Source organism: Ursus americanus, chromosome 14 (genome assembly GCF_024610735.1).
Source record: "Ursus americanus isolate L20-20 chromosome 14, mUrsAme1.1.p, whole genome shotgun sequence".
Lineage (NCBI taxonomy): Eukaryota > Metazoa > Chordata > Mammalia > Carnivora > Ursidae > Ursus > Ursus americanus.
The window spans coordinates 28300052-28325394 of NC_142140.1; the positions used below are offsets into that span (position 1 = coordinate 28300052).

The following is a 25343-nucleotide window of genomic DNA, read 5'->3' on the forward strand; positions in this document are numbered from 1 at the left end:
GCGCGTCCTCATCAGTGAAGGAAATTTCCCAGTATTACTATTTAATTGGGTAAGCTCAGGTTGTTGACATTTTGTTTCATGAGTGACAAATTCTGCTAAGCAATAAAAAAAAAAATAAAGCTAGGTGATAGGATCATTATAATGGCTAATGTAATTTACCGTCCCAAGGGCTTTGCGTGCATCTCATTCACTCCTCACAGCAAGTCCTGGGAGGTAAACATTGATTTCTCTGTTGTACAGGTGAGGAAAATGGCATGTTGAGAAGTCAAGCAACTAGCCCCCAGTCACTGTCTGTCAGTGACAACCTTGACTGGACCCTTTGGCTGTTTGTAGTTCTTACTCTTTTTTTTTTTTTTTTAAGATTTCTAAAATTTATTCATTTGAGAGCGCGCGCGCGCGAGAGAGAGAGAGAGAGAGAGAGAGAGAGAGAGGGAGAGAGCACAATCAAGGAGAGGGGAGCGGCAGGCAAAGGGAGAGGGAGAATCAGGTTCCCCGTTGAGCAGGTAGCCCGATGTGGGCCTTGATCCCAGGACCCTGGGATTATGACCAGAGCAGAAGGCAGACGCTTAACCAATTGAGCCACCCACGCACCCCTATAGTCCTTATTCTTTAACATTTTTTTCCCCTGTGGGAAAATGCTAAGTTCCAGAGGCAAGTTTAATATAAAATAGAGTTGCGTGAGCAGTGTATAAGTTAGGGAGTCCGTGGTTACAGATTTTACTGCTTTGCTAACAGTGTTGCATAATTGTCTTTTGTACTCCATCTCTATGATAGAGCCAAATAAGTATTTTTGAGTAAACTGAAGAATGAGTTTTTAGGATTAAGTTGTAACTTTTGCCTCATCTGACTTGAAATGCCTCTGCCAACAACTTTACATTCTGTACAGGGTATAACTAACATGTGCCCTGTGATAGACATTGAGCAAATGCTTTTGGGATGAATTTTAACAGAATGCTAAATTTATTTAATCTACAATTTAGAATGTTCGCCTAAGCTTTGCAAGGCCCACTGGCTCTTGCCATGAAGTCTGACTTTATGCTTTGCAGAAGTAGAGTGTGGGGAAGGGAAGGAAGATAATTAGTTTATAGGCCAGGAACTATTCAAGTCAAATGCTTTTCAAATTACCATAAATCAGATAAAGTTAATTTCCTATTTTTCAATTTTTGAGCAACATAATGTCATCGTTAGGTTCAGATAAACTGCTAATTATCTTTCTTTCTTTTCTGATTATCGTTCTTGCCAAACTTCATAATCGCAAAAGCCAATTTTACCTTGCCAGTCCCCAACTTCTAGTTCTTATTTGCTAGTGCCTTTATGCTCTCTTACCAACACAGCCATAAATATAAAGCCAACGTCCTTAATCCCGTCTCTGAATCTAGGCATCGTTACTAGTAACTTGTTGCTAAATCTTAAAGTTCTTAACCATCTGAATTAAAAAAAAATTTTTTTTTTAAAGATTTTATTTATTTATTTGACAGAGAGACAGAAAGCCAGCAAGAGAGGGAACACAAGCAGGGGGAGTGGGAGAGGAAGAAGCAGGCTCCCAGCGGAGCAGGAAGCCTGATGCGGGGCTCAATCCTTGGACCCTGGGATCACACCCTGAGCCGAAGGCAAACGCTTAACAACTGAGCCACCCAAGCGCCCCTTAAGGATCTGAATTTTAACTGTTAGAAAATGGGAGTTTTTGCAGTAGCTTTTTGCATTCTTGTTTCTTTACCCCATTCTTGGTAGCAGAAATGAGGCTTCTTTGTCTTTTCTATTCTGGACCGTAAAAATCATGTAGTAGAGAATTAATTTGGTTAACTATTTTGAACACTTATAACTGCTTCTGCATGGAGCCACCTTGGGTGGAATTAGAAATAATTAGGAACGTGGAAGCCCCCTTTGCCCATGCTGGCTTCTTAGCATTTTAATGATGGAAGATGACCTAAAAAATTCTTATGCAACTGCTCATAGAATCCAGGCAGGTTATTTAAATGGCTGACAGGGGGCAGACATAAGGTGACAGGAGAGATGGGGAGGACTCTGGTGAACTGGAGAGTACAAGCATCCCCTAAAAGGGGTAACCGTGATTCCTCTCCACCTTGTTAGTGCCAGGTGAGAACGTGAGCCTGCTGTGTTAACATTGTCCACATTTTTGAAAGGAGTTTCAAATCTGAATCTTAATGTGAAAGTGTCTATTTCTTAAGATGTTGGTAGGTAGCTAATGTGAATTTTTAAAATTATGGACCAAATACCATCTATCTGTGGATGAATACAATCTGTGGGCCATCAGTTTGTGCTGTGCTCTGTGATACAGAGTATTGAGTCTTTGTGGATGTAATCTGGGGAAGAGTAGTGTTTATCATCAGAGAGATTTGTTATTTTTTTTGCTGGAATTGGTCTAAGAGATAGAGATAGAATAGATTAGATTAATACTGTTTCTTAAATTCCCAGTTACTCAGGACAATGAAATGTAAGCTCTTCATCCCCGTGGAAAGAAAAACTGGGGCCCTGGCAGTAAGAATTGAACTCTTGATGCGAGCCTACTGAAAGTTCACAGAGAAGGGGCCCAAGCTGCAAAGTTTGAGACCCTCCCTGTTTGGAAATGTCAAAATTGCTTGTAAGTAGAAGCCATTGTAGTGGTCCTACATACATCTCATAGATTCTCCTGTCGTCTTGGCAGGATACATCCTTCATCCAGCATGATAAATAATTAAGAGGGAGAAGTGGCTATAAATCTAGTTGATAGACTGGAGAAATTAGTAATTCTGCTTATAACTTAGCAGGTTCATAATGTAAATAAGGTTTGAGTCCATAGGTAGGTAAAACTTTGTCATTCTTCATTCTTTAAAGATGGAAGAACTCAGAAAAGACATTTCTTTCTGGTTTGCTGCCTATGTAAAGATACTCTTAACATTACTTTTACTACCATGAAAACTAAGACAAAGAGCTGGCAGGTGTAAATGTGATCTGTTAAGGGAGACTAGTAACCGAATTTTATTAGACATATTTTCATAGAAATGCTCAGCACTAATGAATACATCAAAAACCATACTTTATTTTATGTATAGCAATACAATTTACATATTAAATAACACTATAATAGAATGATTTGATATAGTTTTAAACAGAAGAAAAAAGGGAAAAATTTCAGGTTACAAAACCCCTCCCCCCTGAACAAATTAAAAAAAAAACAAAACCAAAAACCAACCACTTTTTTTCAAATGGGTCAATGTAACGAGTGTATTCAGTGACTAATTATGTCTAATTCCTATTGCACAAATGGTCGATGGAATTAAAGAAAACCCAATTTTCACAATCACTGCCTGAAAGAAATTACACAGGTTGGATCTTTTGGAATGCAAAGATGATTCTTGCTACTTCAATACACAGAAAGTTGAATTCACATATCCACCACAAAAAAACCCCCAAAAAACCAAACCAAACCGAACCGAACCAAAACAAAACAAAACTATGACGGAGTTGAAACTAGAAAAAAATTAGCTTTATATGAAAATATAAAATTCTATGATTATATACCATAGATACAAAGTTCCCAGAAGATGCTTATCCAAGCAACAAAATATTTACAGGTTTAATGATTTTAGCTATTTCAAAATGAAGTGAAAGAAACATGAATTAACATGAAGGCTGAGGTTTTTTTTTCTTTTTTCTTTTTTAGAAACAATGGCTGCTTGCTAGTTTCAAATGTCCTAACAAAAAAGGAGTCACTACCCCAAATGTTGGAGAGTTGCAACATTTTATAAAATCGGCTGTCTCCTTTTCTGGAGATGTTTATTTCTTAAAACTCAAGATATTTTTCTTGAAATTAATTATCCTCTGTAGAAAATGCTTCCCTTTGCAAATATTTAACAAAAATACTAAAAACAGTTTAACAGCTAAGACAAAGTAGAGGCCAAATACTATTACAATTCCTTCCTATTTGTAGCATGCCTTCTTTCTAGAGATAAGTTAAAGCCAGTACTGCATGTTAATGGCAACTAAGGGAAAGCGCAAAGGGGTAAGTGAAATTATAGCTGTTAAAAAAAAAAAAGCAGGCATTTTCCCTTCATATAAAAATTCACTGGCACCATTTGAACATAAACTTCAGAACACAGGAGTCGAAAATGCATTTTCCAGTATAACTGCTAAATTCTTAAGACAAACTACAATCTTGATTATTATTTCTTAAATTGTGATGAGTTTGGGTTTATTTTTTGCTTAGAATTAGTAATATGTATCTTTGGTAAATTGGTATCTATACTTTAATTTTTAAATATAGTACATATGCATTTAAGAAAAAATTTATAACAAGGCAGTTGTGCTGTGTCATTATAAAATAATTAAGGTTATTTGTTGATTTCGGTATATGTCACTCTGGGCTAAAATTTCCAACAGCCAGACCTTGAACACCATAACCTTCTTTGACCATGCTGGACTCTTCAACTTGAAATAGACTCTAAAAGCTCCAAGGCATAAAAATTTAGGAAAACCGGTTCAATTTATCTTATTCTTGAAATTCAGAAGTAATTTTTTTTTAACACACACACATATATAAAAGATGAAGTGGCTCTTGGATGCAAGCATTCTCCTGGTGGCAATACAGGTCCTCTCTGATGCCCACCATGGCCACTTGGTCTGATCACTGCAACTCAGTATTGTATGATGTGTGCATTTTGTTCACCTAGAGCTAAATCTATACACCCTATAAGCTTATTTTATAAGATAGCACATGTTAGTCTGCAATAGCTGTATCCCTTCCCCCTGAGTGCAAGTGGTAATAACCTTGTGTAGTTAAGCAGTGTGTTTATGTCTCAAAGAAAACACCATCTTTGAAACTCTGCCTCTGGAAAGATGGAAGAATATTAATGTCCATCACAAATGAAGAATACCATTCAGGATACGCTCTCTGGGGAAAGTGAGGAACTGCTGGATAGAACTGTCCTCGTTGAAGTGTGTTTGGACCACTTTGGCAAGACGGGCAGACAGCATTTGCTCAGATTTCAGTGTGTCAGGATGTGTAGACTAGTTTAAGACCACTGTGGACACATACTTAGAGAACTTCAAACCATCCTTTTAAATGTTTCTATTTACTAGCTATCTTTCTTTTATCATGACTATGATCCCTGTGTCAGGAATGGTCACAGAATTGTGTTGGAACCTATGCCTTTCCATGACTGGAGCCCGCTGTAAATAGCACAGAAGGAAACACCTGTGTTTTCCAACCAACATTCACTTGTAGAAGAAAAAATTACCAAAGGACCAGGAGCCCCAAAAGTCCAATCTGTGCCAACTACTAAAAAGAGTTCACTCCTATCGATGTATAAATGAAGTGTAATCTGCTTAATGGACTGCAATGATCTGGCTCTTGCCATGATCTGAAACCTTGTCCTTCCTGCTTCCCCTCGGCCTCTGGCAGTGGTGGTGTTCCTGTGTTCGAGCTTGTTTCCTCCGGTGTTCAGTAGAGCTTCCTGGTATTACCTGTGATAGCAGAGGGGCTGCAGAGGTGGTGCTTTCCTCTAGCACATGCCATTCTGCAGACTGCTCACTTGCACACCTTTTCTTAAGCCTCACCTACACGGTTCATGAACAATGGACTGTTTTCCGTGTTGCAGAATTTCTGTGATGAAAACATGAGATTAACCCTGGCCGGTTACACAGTTGACGAAAACTCCATCAACCTGGCCTGTGCACTGGAATCCCCAAACTTGGGCCTGTAGCCTCTCCTTAGCAGCTTTGGTTCCACAGCACCACTCTGACAAACTTCACGGACAGCCAACTTAAGGTCAGCAGAACCTCAGCACTGGTCACCATTAATGTTCCAGAGCCTACCCGGATACTATGATAGTAGCCAGTATGGATTTTTTTGTTAAAGTTTATTGACATAAAAATTAACCAAAACCCTTTTCTTCGTGACAGGCCCAGTTCTGGTGATGATTTCACTTCTAACAGCAGTTATCCTTCAAATGCAAATACGCAACAGAAGAACAGATCTCAGTAGGAGCTTATTTTTCTAACTGAATTGAAATTTCTTATTAATGCTCCTAATTTCCCAATCATGTAGTTATGGCAGGGTAAATGGCTCCAGAGGCTAGATCAAATGACTTCCTTGGGTTGTGTGTCATGATTATCAGCCTCTCTGAGTGAAGTGTGTCTGTTCTTGGGGCTCTAGAACACAAAAGCACACAAAGCCATCTCCTCCTTTTACAATCTATTTGAGAATGTTGATCTCCCCTTCTTAAGTGTCTGATATCCTCTCTCCGAATCAGACTTATTCACGTGTGGGAATCTATCCCAAGACTTTTGCTAATCCAGCATTTTCACTTTTATCCTAAGTAGAAGAATATATGTAATTATGGGATTTATCAGGAAACATTTGGCAAAAAAGGGAAGAAAAGAATGTTAACTAGATAGGTAGTTTTTATTAGATAGCTATACGAGTAATAGGGATATTTTAGAGGACTAATTTCAAAACTACACACCTGCAGAAATTTTCATTATTCTACCTGCCATGAGGTGTGGTATTAGAAACCAAGAAGCATGAACGGAGAGTTACTAAAGAAGAAATAGGTGAGATGTGTAAAATATTGCCGTATCTCTACTGTAAAAGGTAGCCCTCCTTGGAGGGTGTAGCTATTTCAGAGGGTCAAGATGGAAATAACACACACCGTTCACATAGCTACTGTGAAAACCGTAATACAGAGATATCCTTTATTTTGACACAGTTGGGCATTTTTTTAGGCTATGAATATAACTTTAACTAATAAGTGATGTTCACATAAAGCTCTTAAAGCCTTCTAATTTCTTAATGGATACCTTCACCATCATAAATGGAACTGTTTCAAGGCCATGAGGTTGACAGACTGTCTTAGTAGCTCTCAGGAACCTGCTACTCCTTAAAAGAAAACAATGCCCATCCACTCCATTAAAATACAGAAGGCAGACAGTATGGAGCAGTGCCTGAAAAAAATAGGAGAGGAGTGAGGAAAAGCTCAGCATTGCCTGCTAGGAGGGTGCAACTGCTTTAGCAATAATAATAATAATAAAATAATAAAACCAAGATCCACTGTCATAACAAAGACCTTCACTGTACTGAACTAAAAAAGTAGCATGTATGTTGTCATGGAATGTCACATCAGGGCTTGCTTTAGTATTAGATTATAGGCAGTAACACTGATCATATAGTGCAAACTAGGGAAAACTGCGTTTCACTGTGTGAAATGAACAGAGGTGCAAATGCTCAGTAGGATACCATTAAGACATAAAATGGCAAAAAATAAATATCAAAACTTTTATCAGTGTAAAAAAGTAACTGGGTTATTGTATAACCTAGAGTCTGGCAAAAAAGGCCTCAAAAAAGTTCTCAGTCTTCAGAAGTTTTACAAATTAAGCGCCCTTTCGGGATTCCAATCACACCAGAGATTCCATGCTCTCGGCAGGGTCTGATTCATCTGCAATGAGAACAGCACCATTTTTGTCCACTGTCATGGGACCATTTCCATTTTCTTTAGTGCTGACCAAGCTGAGCATTGCTTTATAGACAAACTGGTATTGTTCCTGAAAAACAAGAGGAAGATCATCTGAGACAAAGAAGAGCTGAGTCGTTTCATCTAAGGTAGCTAAGGTAGCAAGACCAATTAAAAACGTGATTGTAAAAAACAAGGATGTACGTTTATGCTAAGGAACTTTTAAACAATGACTTGGAGCCTTTATAATCAAGACCTATGCATTCGGCATGTCACTTTGATCGTTGTTAGTTTGGAACTAATTCTGTTGACAGTGGATTAAGATCATACAACATCTGTATGTTGTAACTGGAGAGTACCATAGTCTAGAAAGCGGAGTTTCTCTACCTCAGCATTACTGACGTTCTGAGGCAGACCATTCTTTGCTGGACAGATCTGTCTGATGCATTGCAAGAGGTTTAGCAGTATCTCTGGGCAGGTTCCAGGGCACTTTCCTACAACCAAAAAGTCTCTAGACATTGCCCAACATCCCCTGGGGGGCGAAACCATCCCCAGGTGACAACCAGTGCTCTCATTCAAGTGCGAGCCTGGGTTTCAGCTGATGATAGAAAAGGTTTCACAAAGAAACAAAGTACTTACAATGTCTGTGAATACTCCAGGCCTCATAAGATTAATCATTTTTGCAACCTGGAAAACATCCACGGCATTTTCATTCTCCAGTTGCTGGGACAGGGTGGTCAGGGCACACAACATTCCTGCTGAAACTGCTCCATACCTTGGAGAGGAGGAAAAGAAAAAAAAAAAAGATGCTATTTCAGACTTTCTAAGGGATTGAATTTTTGGAATGAAATTCATGTCATATATTTGCACAGAAGCTATGTAGACTGCACAGACATCTCTTCTTGAAATGAGTGAAATGCTGACCAGGGGGAGAGAGGTGGAGGCTAGCGTAAAGGTGACATTCGTTCATGTATGTGAAATCGCCCAGACTGGCTTATCAGATGCTCAGCTTGCTATCCCAGAGGAAATGAGAGGTTCACTGTTAGACTGGGAATGGCTACAGAAGACATAATGTGGGGATGAGGTGGGGGACATCATAGGAAAAAAAATATGAGGGGCCTAACCCCAGGCTCCTGGATGAGTAGAGGTGGTGAAAGGATCTGAAAAAGATTTTTTTAACTGTCCCAAACAGCTAAATTAAAATTCCAGAATGGAACTCTAGGGCTCAAAGTGCAGTCTGAAAATTTTCAACATGAATTTCATATTAGGTAATTATTTTTGGCACTGAAGTGGAACTTTGCCAGTAAGAATACCTTCAATAAAAGTCTTGGAAAAAATATGGCACATACTCTTTCTCTCATACACACACACACACTTAGAAGGGTAGACTTCCTCATCAGGCTAGGTTGGCAACCCCATTTTTTCCAGGAACCCGTGGTGGCATATCAGTGATGAGAAAACAGAGGAATAAATGAATTGTTCCAGGTGGTGATGCTGGGAGAAATGAAACTAGAGTTTTATACCCTGTGCTCACTATTCTGTTAAACACTGTCAAATGTGCAGTTTCAGCTTATTGTTACGTAAAATTAAACTATTACAGATGTCAAACATCTGTAATACAGAAAGCCCAGAGTCTCCAACGGGAGAGGTAACCTATCGAAAGGGTAAAACTTGTTATACATTTAGGTCCAGCCGCCCAGAGTTTGGTGTGTCGGTACATTTTGGTCCAATTCATGACTTCGTGGGCTGCATGCATACTGGATGTACTCTCTTCCCTGCAGATGGGCACTTACGTTGTTCGTATCTTGTGTGCATCAGCAGAAGTACTGTGAGTAGGAGAACTAGGTCACAGATACACCCATCTTTAGTTTCAAAGATCCTGGATATTGCTCTCCTAGTGGTTGTTACCTGTTTCTCTCTCCCAGCATGGGAATACTTGCTTTTCATCATTTTTTAAAAAGATTTATTTATTAGAGAGAGAGACAGAAATATAGAGGGAGAAGCAGACTCCCCACTGAGTAGGGAGCCCGACTCGGGGCTTGATCCCAGGACCCCAAGATCATGGCCTGAGCCAAAGGCAGACACTTACTGGACCGAGCCACCCAGGTGCGCCTCTCATCATTTTAAAGTAGACACGCTTCTGCTAATTTGATGGGTGAAAAATCATAGCTAATTTTGTTTTAATTTGCATTTTCTCTATTACCAGGGAGGTGGGGAATCTTCTGGGTTTATGGCCCATCTCTGTAGTTCCTCTTCTGAAATTGTTTATTAATATACTTTGGCCATTTTTCTTAGCTTTGTCTCTTTTATTTGTAGGATAGGTTATAGATATTTTTTTCCAGCCTCTAGTTTCTCTTAACATGGTTTGTAGGCGTTTTTGTTAAACTGAAGTATAGTTTACACATAATCAAATTGATCAATCTTTTATTTTGAGCTTTATTGGAATCTTGAGAATGCTTTTTCTAACCCAGCATTCTAAGAAATTCTCCTACATTTTTCTGTATATTTTTACATTTCATTGTTTAATTCGTCTGAATCTTATTTTGATGTAAGGTAAAGGTCTCATTTTAGTTATTTTTCCCATGGATAACTACTTTTTAAAATTGGATAGTCTCATCTTTTCTCATTAACTTGAGCTTCCTTTGTATCATATGCTAAATCCTCATACATGCAGGTGTGTTTCTGAACTCTCTGGCCCTTTAATCTGTTTTTTGTGCTTCCCCATATTTGTCTTAATTCCCATAAGGTTTTGGTAAGTCTTGACATCTGAAAAAGCAAGTTTCTACAGTAGTCTTGGCTATCTCCACATTCATTGTTTCACTTTTCTTTTGTGCTTCAAACATTTTTATTTTCATTTGTATACTCATTTCCAAATACCTCTATCCCTCTATCACTGCCCATCCTGTTTTATATTAATTTTGAAACTGGATTGTCAAGAAATACAAGTTTTGTTGGGATTTTGGTTAGCTTGTGCCGAATACACACACACACACCCACACACACCCACACACACCCACACACACCCACACCGGTCTGAAGAAAGTAACATCTTTTTGAGTTTTTCTGTTCATGAACATGAGGTCTTTTCTCCCTTTGTTTAGGTCTTTTGTAGTTTTCAATTTTATTTTATAGTTTTCTTCATTGTCTTTGCCACTTTCATTTTAGGATAATTTGTAGGTGTTGGGAGTTTGTTACTCCTCTAAGAATGGCCTCTCTTTATGACATCTTGCTTGGTTTTGGTTGATATATAGGAAAGTTACTGATTTTCACATGGTGAACTTGTATCCAGCCATGCAGTTAAGTTCCTAGTAACTGGCGGATTCTCTAGGAAGTTGGCTACATTTTGTCTACCGATAATATCAGTTTTGTCTCTTCAACTTTCATATTTCTTACATCTTTTGCTTTTATTGCATTGGCTAGAACCTAATAGTTCTGCATTCTAACTGGTATTTGCAAGGAGGTATCATATTGTTTTCTTTAATGGTAAAGCTTCTAAGTTTTTAGTATTAAATAAAAACGTTTGCTGTAGACTTCCAATAAATAACATTTATTAAGTTAAAGAAGAGGCTTTTGACTTTCAGTTTGCTAAGAGTGTTTTTTTTTTGGGGGGGGGAGATCATGAGTGAGTGTGATTTTATTCTGCACTTTCCAACATCTATTGACTTTCCTAGAAATTCGTTAATGTCCTGCATTCACTTGAGAGAACAGTGGTAACATTTAACCACCTTTCTAAGCCCTAGGGTAAATCTTACTTTTTCATGATAAAAAATCCAACACACTGGATTTTATTTGACAGTATTTTACTTAGATTTTTACACCCATAATAAAATAAGTAGGACTGCCCTATACTTTTCCATTCTGGTGCCAGCATTTTTTTTTTTTTTAAATCATGGTTACATTAAATTTCCTCTGTGTTACTGTTCGAGGGTAGCCTGGTGAGGACTTGGTGGACCTTAACAGTTTGGGAGCTCACCTGTTTATTCAGTTCTTCAACATTTATTAGTATAAAGACTTTCAAGTGTTTATTTCCTTTAAAATATTTCTATTTTTAACCTTTTATTATTAGAAAACATCAAATGTGGACAAGCACAGTCCCCTTCACGTAGCCATTACTCAGTTCCAGTGGTCATGGGCTCATGGCCAAACTTGTTTCACATCTACTTCCTCTCCCATATACGTTGCAGCATATCCCAAGTATTTTTTTAATTAATATTTTCATATAAGAATTAGAAGGATTTTTAAAAATATGTAAACACTGTCAAGCCTAAGTTATCAAATATTTTTAATGTAACTACAGATCAATGGTAGATCTTTTCCTTCCCAATGTTATTTTATGCCTTCCATAATTTTTTTCTTCACCATTTTCCAGAATTGTATGTTTTATGAGACTTTACCCATCCCTTTATTCACTTCTTAGAAAATCTCAGCCATTAATTCTTCTGTAGTCTCTTTTCTCAACATGGACATTGATCACCTCTCAGACATATGTTAGAACTCACCTAGCTTCTGTAATGGAGTTTGATTTCATTCCTGTCTATTCTACTACTAGCCCATCTCTTCTTTTTCCCATTTCTTAGACTCTCATTTGTTCCTGCTTAATAATAACATGTTTCTGATTCATGCCACAGTCTTCTTTTAGATCTCAGAGCATATATTTTTAAATTCTCTTATAACTGCTCTAGTAACTGATTCACTGTATTTTGTTGTTGTCGTTCTTGATTTGATCATATTGGCTTTCCTCACATTCTAAATTGTACGAGTATACCTTCTCATTTTAGCATAACTAGGTGTTTGTTTTTTTTAAATCATCTATACTTTTTTTTTTCAGTAGGATAAAATCCAACCTTTGCTTACTCTGTTCTAGTGAAACTGGTAAGACTCAGGACCCTTTTCCCCCCACTTAATCTTTTTCTCAGAGCTATCCTATAGCCATTCAGATAGATAAGTCAGGTATTACATATTTTATTATTTTATTATATATTGTATACTCCCTGTAGGATGACACTGACCTTTCCTTGAATTGCCTTTCCTAGATTTTGCCACTCTTAAATAACTATCTAAACTAAAAGGAAGTACCTACACAGTAAGATTTCAAACATGACTAGAAACTAAGTCAAATTAGTCTACTATACGGATAATTTAAGTATCTTCTCCATACCAAGCATTATAATGAAAACAGGAGGGCCATTCTCAGAAGTTTAGGAATAAGTAGGATCAAAGGATGATTGTCGAGTTTCATGGATTTGCACTTCAAACGACAAGGACTTGGTGAGAAAGTGATACAAGTAGTTTATAACCTAGATAAAACAAGAATAGTGTATAAATACACTGGCTTTGGTAGTTTGTTTGCCTTTCTCGAAGGGCCCATTGAAGGCAATGTTTATTTAGCGCAGTTAAGAAAAGAGCCAAATGTATTTTCGTCTTTCCTTGCCTGTGCCTCAAGAAAATAAAAGTACTTTAAGTTCCTGACGTAAGTCATGTTTTTAAGTGCTCTATGTTCATTTAAAAACATATTGGGGTTCCTTGTTTTGTCAGTGTATATACCTCTGCCCAATTAAGATACTTTTTACTGTTCCATATAATTACAATTATTCTACCTTTGCTTTTAAGAGGTTTTAAAAATCATAATCCGGAATGAAATTTAGAGTTATAACCCTGTCACTATGAAGAAAGTGAAGCTTCCCTTAGAAATCATTATGGCACGAAGGAAAACAGAGTTAAAGCTTGAGTAATTCATCAGTCCAGGGGAATAAAAGCAACACAAAAGCCTTCCCCAGGATTTTAGGAAATTAAAACTCTGGATGTGAATGAGAAAATAAAGTACTTCAAAATATATTCAAAAATAAAGAATGAGAAAAAAATGCAGTCTGAAAAAATGAGTGAGATGAGTGCGAGTGCTTCCTGTGACAACCAGTGGGAGGCGGTGTTAAGCAGGGTTTGATGATAGATCTGGATCTGACTACAGCCAGGGCTGGCTTCCTGGCTTCAATCTGTGTAGTTGTGGACAGTCCTGCACTTAGTTTAATGCTGTGTTGTTGCCATCTGTACGTTATTTTTCACTGAAGTATAGCTGGCATACAATATTATATTAGTTTCGGGTGTATAACCTAGTGATTTGATAAGTATACATATTATGAAATATTCACCAAGATAAGTGTAGCGACCGAAGTTGTTACAGTATTATTAACGATATTCCCTATGCTGTACTTTTTCATCCCTGTGATTTACTTATAACTGGAAGTTTGTACCTATAATCCCCTTCACCAGTTTTGCCCATCTCCCTGCTGCCCTCTGACAACCACCAGTACGTGCTGTGTATTTGAGTTTATTTATGCTTTTTAGATTCCACACAGATGTGAAATTATGTGGTATTTGTCTCTATAGGACTTATTTCACTTAGCCTAATACCCTCTAGTTCCACTCATGTGGTTGTAAATGATGAGAGTGCCTTCTTTTTTTATGGCTGAGTAATATTCCATTGTATGTCTACACCACATCTTCTTTATCCACGCACCTATTTATGGACACTTAAGTCTCCTTCCATATTGTGGCTATTGTAAATAATGCTACAGTAAACCTAGGGGTGCTTGCATCTTTTTCAATCAGTGCTTTTGTTTTCTTCTGATAAATACCCAGAAGTGGAATTACTGGATCACATGGTATTACTATTTCTATTCCCGTTACTTTTCTGAGGAACCACTGTATGGTTTTATCACCAATTTATATTCCCACAAACAGTGCACAAGGATTCCCTTTTCTTTACATTCTCACCACTCGTAACTTCCTCTTTTTGTATTAGCCATTCTGACTGGTGCGAGGTGACCTATCACTGTGGTTTTGATTTGCTTCTCCCTGATCATCAGTGGTACTTAGCACCTTTTCACGTGTCTCTTGGTCACCTCTGGATATCTTCTTCGGACGAAGTTTGATTCAGGTACTCTGCCCACTTTGAGGTTATTTATTTTTTTTAAGTTTTATGAGTTCTTCATATATTTTGGATATTAGCTCCTTGTCAGATAGATCATTTGCCAATGTCTTCTCCTATTCAGGAGGCTGCCCTTTGTTTTGTTGGTTTCCTTCACTATGCAAAAGTCCTGTAGTTTGATGTAGTCTCAACTGTTTATTTGTGCTTTTGTTTCCTCTGCCTGAGGAGACAGATCCAGAAAAATAATGCTAAGGCTGACGTCCAAGTGATCACCGCCACTGTTTTCTTTTAGGACTTCTATGGTTTCGGGTTTCACATTTAGGTCTTTAATCCATTTTGGGTTTATTTTTGTGTATGGTGTAGGAAAGTGGTCCAGTTTTTTTTTTTTTTTTGCCTTTTTATTTTTTGCATGTAGCTGTCTAGTTTTCCCAGCACCATTTATTGAAAAGATAGTCTTTCCCCGTTGTATATTATTGCCTTCTTTGTTGTAGATTACTTGATCATATAAGCGTGGGTTTATTTCTGGGCTCTTTATTCCGCTCCATTGATCTAGGTGTCTGTTTTTGCGTCAGTACCATACTGTTTTGATTACTACAGCTTTGTAGTATAGTTTGAAATCAGGGACTGTGATACCTCCAGCTTTGTTCTTCTTTCTCAAAATTGCTTTGGCTGTTAGTGGTGTTTTGTAGTTGCATGCAAATTTTAGGATTATTTGTTCTAATTCTGTGATAAGAATTGCATTGAATCTATAAGTTTAGGTAGTATGGACATTTTAATAATAACTTAAATTTTAAGAATGGTATATTTTTCTATTTGTGTCATCTTTAGTCTCGAGTATAGGTCTTTCATCTTCTTGGTTAAGTTAATGCCTAGTTATTGTGTTCTTTTTGATGTGATTATAAATGAGATTGTGTTCTTGTTTTCTGCCACTTCCTTATTATTGTATAGAAACACAACAGATTTCTGTATATTGATTTTGTATCCAGCAACTTTACTAAATTCATTCATTCTGTGTGTAGTACCATCTGCAAATAGTGGCAGTTTTACCTCTTCCTTACCAATTTATATGCCTTATTATTTTTCTTGTCTTCTTATAGTGGCTTAGACTTTCCAGTACTTTGTTGAATAAAAATGGTGAGAGTGGACATCCTTTTTTTGTTCCTGATCTTAGAGAAAAAGTTTTTAGCTTATCATCATTGAGTATAATATTAGCTGTGTTTGTCATATATGGCCTTGATTATATATTAGGTATGTTCCCTGTAAACCCCTTCTGTTGAGAGTTTTTATCATCAAGAGTAGATGTTGAGTTTTGTCAAATGCTTTTTCTGAATCTGTTGCCATAATCATAATTTATATCCTTCGTTTTGTTAATGTGGTATATCATGTGATTGATTTGTGGATGTCAAACCAACCTTACCATCCTCAGAATAAATCCCATCTGATCTGGAGATCAGAACTGAATTTAGTTTGCTAATATTTTGTTAAGGATTTTTGCATCTGTGTTTGTCAGAAATACTGCCTGTAATTTTCTCTTTTTTTGTGGTATCTTTGGTTTTGGTAGCAGGGTAATGGCCTCTTAGAATAAATTTAGAATGGTTCCTTCTTTTTTTTGGGGGGGGGAATAGTTTGAGAACAGGTATTAACTCTATTTTAAATGTTTGGTAGAGGGGCACCTAGGTGGCTCAGTCAGTTAAGCATCGGATTTCTGATTTCAGCTCAGGTCGTGATCTCGGGGTGGTGGGATCAAGTCCATTGTTGGGCTTCATGCTCAGTGTGGAGATCTGCTTGTCCCTCTCCCTCTGCTCCTCCCCCCACTTGCTTTCTCTCTCTCTCAAAGAATATGTTTGGTAGAGTTCCCCTGTGAAGCCATCTGGTCCTGGACTTTTGTTTGTTAGGAGGTTTTCATTACAGGTTCAGTTTTGTTACTAGTAATTGGTTTGCTTAGATTTTCTACATCTAATTCAGCCTTGGAAGTTTTTTCTAAGAATTTTTCTATGTCTTCTAGGTTTGTCTCATTTGCTGGCTTATAATAGTAGTCTATAATCCTTTGTATATTTTTTTGGTGTTATAATTTCTCTTTCATTTCTACTGTTATTTGAGTCTGCTTTCTTTCTTGAGGAGTCTGGTTAAATGTTTCTCAGTCTTGCTTATCTTTTCAAAGAACCAGGTCTTGGTTTCATTGATCTTTTCTATAGTTTAAGTCTCCATTTATTTCCACTCTGATCTTTATTATTTCTTTCCTTCTACTAAATTTTGGCTTTGTTTGTTCTTTTTCTAGTTCCTCTAGGTTACTAAGGTTAGATTGAGATTTTTCAAGTTTGAGGTAGGCCTGTATTGCTATAAATTTTCTTCTTAAAACTGCTATTGCTGCATCTCAAAAGATTTTCAATCTCAAAGATTTTGTGTTCACATTTTCATTTGTCTCCAGGTATTTTTTGATTTCCCTTTTGGTTTCTTAACTCATCCTCCATATGTTTGTATTTTTTCATTTTTTTCTTATAATTTAGTTTTATGCTGTTGTAGTCAGAAAAAATGTTTGATGTGATTTCAGTCTTTTTAAACTTATGGAGACTTGTTTTATGCCTAATATGTGATCTATCTTGGAGAATATTCCATATGCACTTGAAAAGAATGTGTATTCTGTTCTGGATGGAATGTTCTAGATGTATCTGGTCCAATGTGCTGTTCAAAGCCAATTTTCCTTTATTAATTTTCTGCCTGGATAATCTATTTTATTACTGTCAGTTTCCCCCTTTGTTAATATTTTAATATCTTTAGGTGCTCGTATGTTGGGTGCATAGATACTTTAATTGTATATCCTCTTGTTGGATTGATTTTTTTTTTTTAAATTTTCAAAATTTATTTATTTGCGAGAGTGCGCACAAGCAGGGGTGGGTGCAGAGGGAGAAGCAGACTCCCTGCTCAGCAGGGAGCCCGAGGCAGGGCTCAAACCCAGAACCCTGAGATCATGACCTGAACTGAAGGCAGATGTTTAACCTACTGAGCCACCCAGGCACCACTGATCCTTTTATCATTATGTAAAGCCCTTATCTCATTACGTTGTTTTGAAGTCTCTTTTGTCTGATATAAATACTGCTACCCCAATTTTTTTCATTTCCATTTGCACAGAATATCTTTTTCCATCCCCTCAACTTCCAGGCTGTAAATTTGTTTGAGGCTGAAGTGAGTTTCTTATAGGCAGTATCTGGACAGGGTTTTTGTTTGTTTTTTTATTCCATTCATTCACCCTATGTCTTTTTTTTTTTTTAAAGATTTTATTTATTCATTTGACAGAGACAGCCAGCGAGAGAGGGAACACAAGCAGGGGGAGTGGGAGAGGAAGTAGCAGGCTCCCAGCGGAAGAGCCTGACGTGGGGCTCGATCCCAGAACTCCAGGATCATGCCCTGAGCCGAAGGCAGACGCTTAACGACTGAGCCACCCAGGTGCCCCCAACCTATGTCTTTTGACTGAACATTTAAACTACTTAAAATAATTACTGAGAGGTACGTACTTACTGCCATTTTGTTCATGGTTTTCTGGTTATTTATTTTTATAGTTCTATGTTCCTTCTTTTCTTGCTCTTTTCCCTGTGACTGATGACTTTCTTTAGTGTTATGTTTTCCTTTCTCTTTTTTATGTATCTGTTATAGGTTTGGGGTTTATGGTTTCTCTAAGGTTTGTCTATAACACCCTTAGTGTACAGCAGTCGATTTTACATTGGCGGTTGCTTCAGCTCAAACACATTCTAAAAGCTACTTTTACTTTACCCCTCCACCTTTCATGTACATGATCCTGCATGGTACATCTTTCTGTGAATCCCTAAACTAATTCTTTAGATATAATTAATTTCACTGCTTTGGTCTCTTAACCTTTATACTAGCTTTATGACTGATCTACTACCTTTACTATGTATGTGAAATTTTTTTCATAATTTTCTTCTACTTACAGCCTTTCCTTTTTCACTTAAAGGGTCATCTTTAGCATTTCTTCTAAGGCTGGATTAGTGGTGATGACCTCTTCATTTCTGTTCAGTAAACTAGCTCTTCTTCCATTCTGAATGTTAACTGGGTATAGTATTCTTGGTTATAGGTTTTTCCCTTTCTACACTTTGAATATATCATGTCACTCTCTTCTGGCCTGCAAGTTTCTGCTGAAAAATCAGCTGAGAGCCTTAGGAGGCTTCCTTTCTAAGTAGTGCTTCTCTCTTTATCTTTGTGACTATTATGTGTCTTGCTGTGGACTTTCCTTGGTTCATCTTGTTTGGGGGTCTCTGCTCCCTGGACTCGGATGTTTGTTTCCCTCCCCAGGTTAGGAAGTTTTCTGCCCCCTTTCTCTCTCTCTTCTCCCTCTGGGACCCCTATAATGGGAATGTTAATATACATGCACATCCTGTTATTCCCACTAGTGTATTTTTCTTGTCAGTTATTGGTTCTTTTTGTATTTCTTATTTCTTTGTTGAGGTTCTGAGTTCGTCCACTCTTTTCTCAAGTCTGGTGAGCATCTTTATTCCTTTGAACTCTTCATCTTTTTTGAACAAGAGTTCCTGCATTTTCATTTTACATGGGACCCCCACAAATTACATTAGCTGGTCCTGGCTCTGACACTTACTGTTTGTGTATACAGGCCCTATTCACTTCACACTGCCTATTTTCTCATGTGAGAAGAAGGGATCCTAAAATTACCCTCCTAAGTATAGTAATGTTGAAGTTCAAACGAAAAACAGAATTAGTTATTTGTGGGTATCTTTGCAGGTGATTGATAGGCAGTCCATATAGCTCTGCATCTCGTATGGCTTATCTCAGGACCAAATGAAAATAAAAGGTTATTGGTGATCCTCAAAGAGCTTTTGCTTACGTGGGCTATATGTATCAGTATTTACTTTACCAAAAATTGGAACTGAGAAAATGTTAAACACAAAACCATGCAAGCACACATTATGGTAGCCATCAGAGTGAGAATGAACAAGGCAAATGGTATCTTTCTTTGCATTATTATGAAAATAGTTTTGACCTTTTAAATCCCCTGGAAGGGCCTCCTTCCCAACCCGCAGTCTTCAGGTCATACTTCGAGAATTGTTAACGGTATTAGCCTTCTAGGAGATCTAATAGGGTGATAGATATATCTCTAGAGGGAATAACATTAAATAGTTGCACAAGACACTGTTCTGTGAACATCTAGGCTTATGAGACTGTAAAAACTGTGCTTATCTTCCAAAATTCTTCTGTAGGAACGTAGTCCCTGCTTAAAAAATCGGACAGTAATGCTGATTGATAGATGAATCTCTGAACAGACGGTCTTGAATACAGGATGCTGTAAACAAAGCAGTTTGTATTTGAAGACCAGCACAGCTTGAAGGCAATCAGTTTACTTTTGGGTGTGGAATTTTATCTAGAAACTTCATCCATCTGGCACCCAGCTGAGAACCCGGAGAGTAGTTGTTAAGAGATCTCTGTGAAGACTCAATAAATAGCAACTCTTTGACTTGAGTGCAAGCAGTTAGGCCTTCTCTCCAGGCCTGCTCAATTCTACCTTCGACAGAGCTTAAGCATCTGTAAGTAGCAAAATAATGGTAAACAAAATGCAAGGCACGAGGCTCCCTGGAGAAAGCTCGTATTCAGGATACCGTACATACCCCTAATGTGTAGGTCGGTTTGAAGTACAATACCCACCGTGTGCCGGGCATTGAGCTTCACCCAGTGGAGACTGGGACAGATGTGTTACCTGTGCTGGTCTTAGCAAGGTGGGGGTGACAGTCCTGTGAACAAGTCGTTGCAATAGGATATGCTGCACAGGAACAGCATTGGTAAGAATGTGATGTTCGTTAGTATTTTAAATGATCACCTCAGGGAGGAGTTAGGAACAGTTCCAAAGAGAGTGACTTTTAAAGTGTTGACTGAAGGAGCCCTCTTTCAGGAAACCGTATTTGCAGGGGCAACGGGGCCTGCAGGAAGTCATTCAATGGAGGACTGCTTCGACCAGACCGTAAAGGAATTTGAAAAGTGTACCGAATGAAAGGGCGACATCAAGTAGACTCGTGGCCAGTGAAATGTGGAGGAGAGGGGGCATACCGAAAGGACTCTGGTATGTCTCTGGTTTGCACAACTCTGTGGCTGGGGACAGGCGGGGAAGATGAGTTTGGTTTTAATTTGTAGGCCATCAGGAAGGGATAGTAGGTCACATGGAAACCGAAAGCTAACTGGTGTTCAGAACACCGCACTCCTTCTAGCAGTGTTAAAAAATTTCAAATTTGCTGGGGTCACGTGGAAAAATAACTTCTGTAGAATTGCCTATCTCTCCACCAGTGGATAAGGGAAGGAACATGTTTCGTGCTGATCTAGTTCAGAATTAATTTGCTCTTTTCTTATGTAGGCCTGAGAACAAGCGGCACTTGATTCATTTCAGGTGACATAGCACGCGGCAGAAAATAAAAATCACTGAATAAGACAACGTACCCCCAACACTGAATACAAACAAATCGAATAGTTCTTTTTAAATGGTTTCACAAGTTGCTAGTTTTTTTCTTTCCCACATCCCTTACCATGAAATATAAGTTTAGCTGCATTACGGAATTAAGCACAAAATAATAGCAAAATCAGTCACAGAACTGGGCGGCAGCATTAGAGTTCAGTCTGAATGGGCAGAAGCTGGCAAAACCCAGAGGTATTTGGAAGGCTAATACAGATTAGTGGGGGAAAAACTATAGAAGCAGCCCTAATTTTATACTATAACTGCATACCCCAAATTTTCATAGACCAGTAATAGCTGCCCAGTTATTCTGATGCTGGCTATGCTATTTAAACATGCTGGCAGGTGCCGCGTTTCTAGGCATCTCAGTGTATTTAACTAAAGCTTTGACTATAATGTTTCCCCCCCCCCCACTAACCTTAATCTAATTAAGAGTCGGGCCAACATTTTGAAATAGTCATTATTTCCTAAAAAAGAACATAAAAATCTCTGGAAGCAGCCAATAATATGGCCATCTTCAAATACAAGGAAACCATGATTTGAGGTACAGGTGCTGACCCAAGCTGAAAGTCTGTGTTCACTTCATGTCACAGCATTAACTTAGAAAAAAAGACTTCACAATAAGCTTTACTTTCAAACTGACTAATCACTATGCTTCCAGAGTAGCTGCTAATTTAATGAACATAATGGATACACTGAGAATTTGCTGACCAAAGGAGCTCCCTTGGAAGTGAAACAGAAATGAGGATACAGGGGCGGCTGGGTGGCTTAGTCGGTTGAGCGTCTTACTCTTGGTTTTGGCTCAGGTCGTGGTCTCAGGGTTGCAGAATCCAGCCCCACTTGGACTCCATGTTCAGGGGGGAATCTGCTTCTCTCCCTCTGCTCCCCCCTCCAAAATAAATAAATATGTTTTCTTTTTTTTAAAGAAATGATCTATAATTGGTGCCACATTAGCTAAAAGCTTGTGAGATTCTAAACAATCTGGGATTACATCACTAACTTACAGGTCAATCCCAGCCATGAAGCTTGACTCCAAACATCCACATACCATAAGGTTCATCTATGATCCTTTCCCTCTGACTAAAGAGGAAAGTGTCTGGGTTTGAATACCATGTGGATGCCTAGAAGCTCTGACACCAGGAGCCAATGTTTGTTCTCTTTGAGAGTCCTGTTCTTTAAACTTCAAAACACATTGTAAACTCTAAATTCATCATTAATAGTAACTTTTTCACCCCTAATCAACTAAACCATATTTAAAAAGTTTTCTTCTCTAATAAGTATTTGCTGAAATTCACTGTAGGGATATAAAAATACATGTAACTATTAAGCTATTAATTCCAATTAACTATTTACATGATCTATTTAATTAGTGTTTTGGAAACATAAAACCTCAGAAAGCTTGCAAGTCTACTTTTGTAGGCTGGTATAGTGCTTTGACCTTCCAGAACATACATTCCAGGAATACCTGAAGCCTGGGAAGGGCCTGACACATTACAATGCAAACAGATCTACAACAGGCCCCTGTACACAGTGGTCCCTGTACACAGTGGTAACACAGAATGGTCATGATCTTCCCTTTCCACTCCCTTAGCAATTCAACAAGAAAAATGTCTGAATTTTAGAATTGAGAAATAGATACATACTCATCATGAACAATGGTGGGGCCATCCCTTGTTAAGGCCTCTTCCTTGATGACATTGATAAGTTCGAAAGTACTGCTGATGGGGGCATCTGGGTTAGGCCATTTGGGACACTGGAAGTGCCGAACCTCTAGGACGTAGTCATCCTGTAACCAATGGAAGAAGTCATAGCCCATCCTTTATTTCCTGACACCTGTAATCTGGGGACTAGAACTTGCTCCTAAGAAAGTATGTATTAGAGATAACTGAAGAATGCCAAATACTAGGGAGGACTACGTGCCCTTAAAAAATGACCAGGTCATGATAGTAGAATCCTATTTTGTTCAGGGAACAATAAAATTTTAAGAGACTTTATAGCCTATTCTATCTTATCTGTAAATTTAAAGGAAAAAAAGACAAAGGGTTAGATCATCACTTAAGTTATTAATATACGGTAGCTCCTCTCTTTTCCACTCCATAATGTTATTACACATCGAAATGTCATTTACTTAAAAAAAGTCTTACTATTATCATCTGTAACACACTGCAAGGTTTACATATCTGGTGGCAAAGAGAATACTGAGCTCTAGTATATTGTTTTCATAATTAGGTCAACAGACCTATTTGTATGCATGCTCAATCAGAGGAACTGTTACATTTCATCTACCCAGCTGGAAAAAGCAAATATTTGAAGGAAGGAAAAGGGAAGTGTACATATTTAAAATTAAGTCATACTCAAACGCCTGGGCTTGTCTCGAGGGTGGCAAGTGATCTTATTATTACTTAGAAAGATGATGCAGGGCCCAGGTAGGACTGTTACTGAGAAACAGAGATTTAAGTTACCTGTGTAGCTTCAAGGATAAAGTCATGGATGATAATTTGTTCTTCATTAGAGAGGCACAGTCTGTCTTTGCTGATAAGGGTGACGGTAAAAGCCTCACAGTTCATGGATTCTTCTCGACTTGGCCAGTATACGAACTCATCTTCTGCCTATGGGAACCCCCCCCACAAAGAAAAAATTCCTCTGCAGTGCTGTCAAACATTTGTTTTTGAATTTTCTTGCAAATTGATATATAATGTTTGCCACCTCCCGTACCTCCCGAGTCACCATTTAATCATGCCCAGTTCACCAAGTTCAGTGGTGACTGTAAAATATACTTGATAATAACCATTTCCTAGCACTTCCCACCTAGGTCACTGTAACAACCAAAAATGCTCCCTCTAGAGGTGATATATTAAAATTAATCGACCTAGATCTTTTTTTTTTTTTCCTTATTATAATACATTCTAGAACATTTCTCAATTGGACTTAGTATATTATTTCACCCTTGCTTAAGCAACTAAGACATCCTGGTTTTTACTTCCTATGGATTATGAAAACAGTTCTACAGTTGATTAGGATTTTGTCAAGGAATTTCTTCAACATTATCTTAATTTTTACAATATACTAGTGAGGTAAGGGGTTTTTATCATCCATCTTTACCGAGGAGAACATCAGGCTCAGAGAAGTCCATACGTTGTCTCAAATCACACTGCTACTAAACGGTAATGTGTGGGAAGAGGTTGAGTGTAAGTAAGCTTATGTTGGCCCGAAGTACAAAGTGCTCTTTCAAAGACAACTTAATCTATCCATGTTAGGCTTCAAATGGAGATTAACATAGAAAAAGGCTTTCAGCCTTGAATCCGGCAAGCTTTAAATGTTCATCTATTTTAGGATTAAAAATAAATATTCAGGCGGGGTACTTGAATTCCATCCCTGAAAACTGTGGAGACTTAAGAAAAAGGTAAGGGGTGCACAGGTTGGAGATTTTGTGAGAATACAATGATTAGAATAAGACCCCTGACCCTCACTGCTGTGCTGCTTTTTCTCATCAGTTCAAATGGCAAACTCTACTTTGCCTGGCATATTTACATTTCTACGGGCATTTTCCTGAAAATGCTTAGATAGTGAAGTCAGAAATAATTCTGAATAATGTTCAAAACAAAGAAGGTTTTGTTTAATCTTACATTGTTGCATCAGAAATGAGCCAACAGTCCAATAAGACTTATCACCCTTTCAAGTTTCAATATAGCTTATTGCCAAGTACATTTTTATTTTTAAAGCTCAGCATAAGGGGAAACAGATTAGCAATTGGGTTTAGTCTATACAAAAGAAGTCTGTAACTGTCAGGGGTTTTAATACATTTTGTCCAAGGAAATGGAAGTAAGAAAGACCCTTTTAATAGATATTAAAGATAGGTAATAATGGACAGGGCCTATACATTTAATCAATATGCACAGATTAAGCTAGGATTTAGGATTGGATGTGATCCTGAATAAATTGATCTGGGCCTTAATTTTCATATCTGAAAAGTGGGAATGACAACATTACGTACCTCTAAGAAATTAACATGAATAGTAAATTATCAAATTGGCCTAATAACTGCCAAAGGGATTTTAATAATGGTGGAAGAAAGGCAAAAACAAGAACAAAAAACAAACCCCTTCTGAATACAGACAGCAAACTAGGGAATAACTGATCATCTTCAAAGACTATGAAAAATACATGCTGCTTCTTAATTCAGCAGGAACTCTGGTCTCGTGGTTATTTTGCTTACAAATGTACTTGTAGATCAAAGATGCCTGTACCTATAACAGTGCTTTCTGAGCTAAGAACCAGGGACTTTGGGCTACTCACAGCATCATGGTCTTGACAAGTTATTGCAGTGATAAATAATAAAGCAAACAAAGAGAATCTACAGACATGTTTAGGAAAAGTGTTCACTAATAAACCTGACTTTCAACCCCGGAGCTGAGAATGCAGACATGCAGGATTCTAGCCAGGTCTCCCTCAGCCTGAGACACAGAGATGACCTGTTCCGGGGCACGTCAAGGTCCTCACTGTC

At 37.9% G+C, this 25343-nt stretch overlaps 1 protein-coding gene across 7 annotated transcripts in view; it reads right to left on the minus strand.

Moving 5' to 3' along the window:
• Positions 1-3020: 3020 nt before the first annotated feature.
• The window catches only part of PTPRG (protein tyrosine phosphatase receptor type G), a 684348-nt gene continuing 662025 nt past the window's right edge, over positions 3021-25343 (minus strand). For all 7 annotated transcript variants that reach the window (XM_045807508.2, XM_045807506.2, XM_045807511.2 and 4 more), the window contains 4 exons: positions 23302-23448; positions 22483-22625; positions 8088-8223; positions 3021-7539 (listed from right to left, as the gene is read on the minus strand). In XM_045807508.2, the coding sequence (XP_045663464.2) occupies positions 7393-7539; positions 8088-8223; positions 22483-22625; positions 23302-23448 (573 nt within the window). In that variant the 3' untranslated portion in view covers positions 3021-7392. The remainder of the gene's footprint in view (positions 7540-8087; positions 8224-22482; positions 22626-23301; positions 23449-25343) is intronic.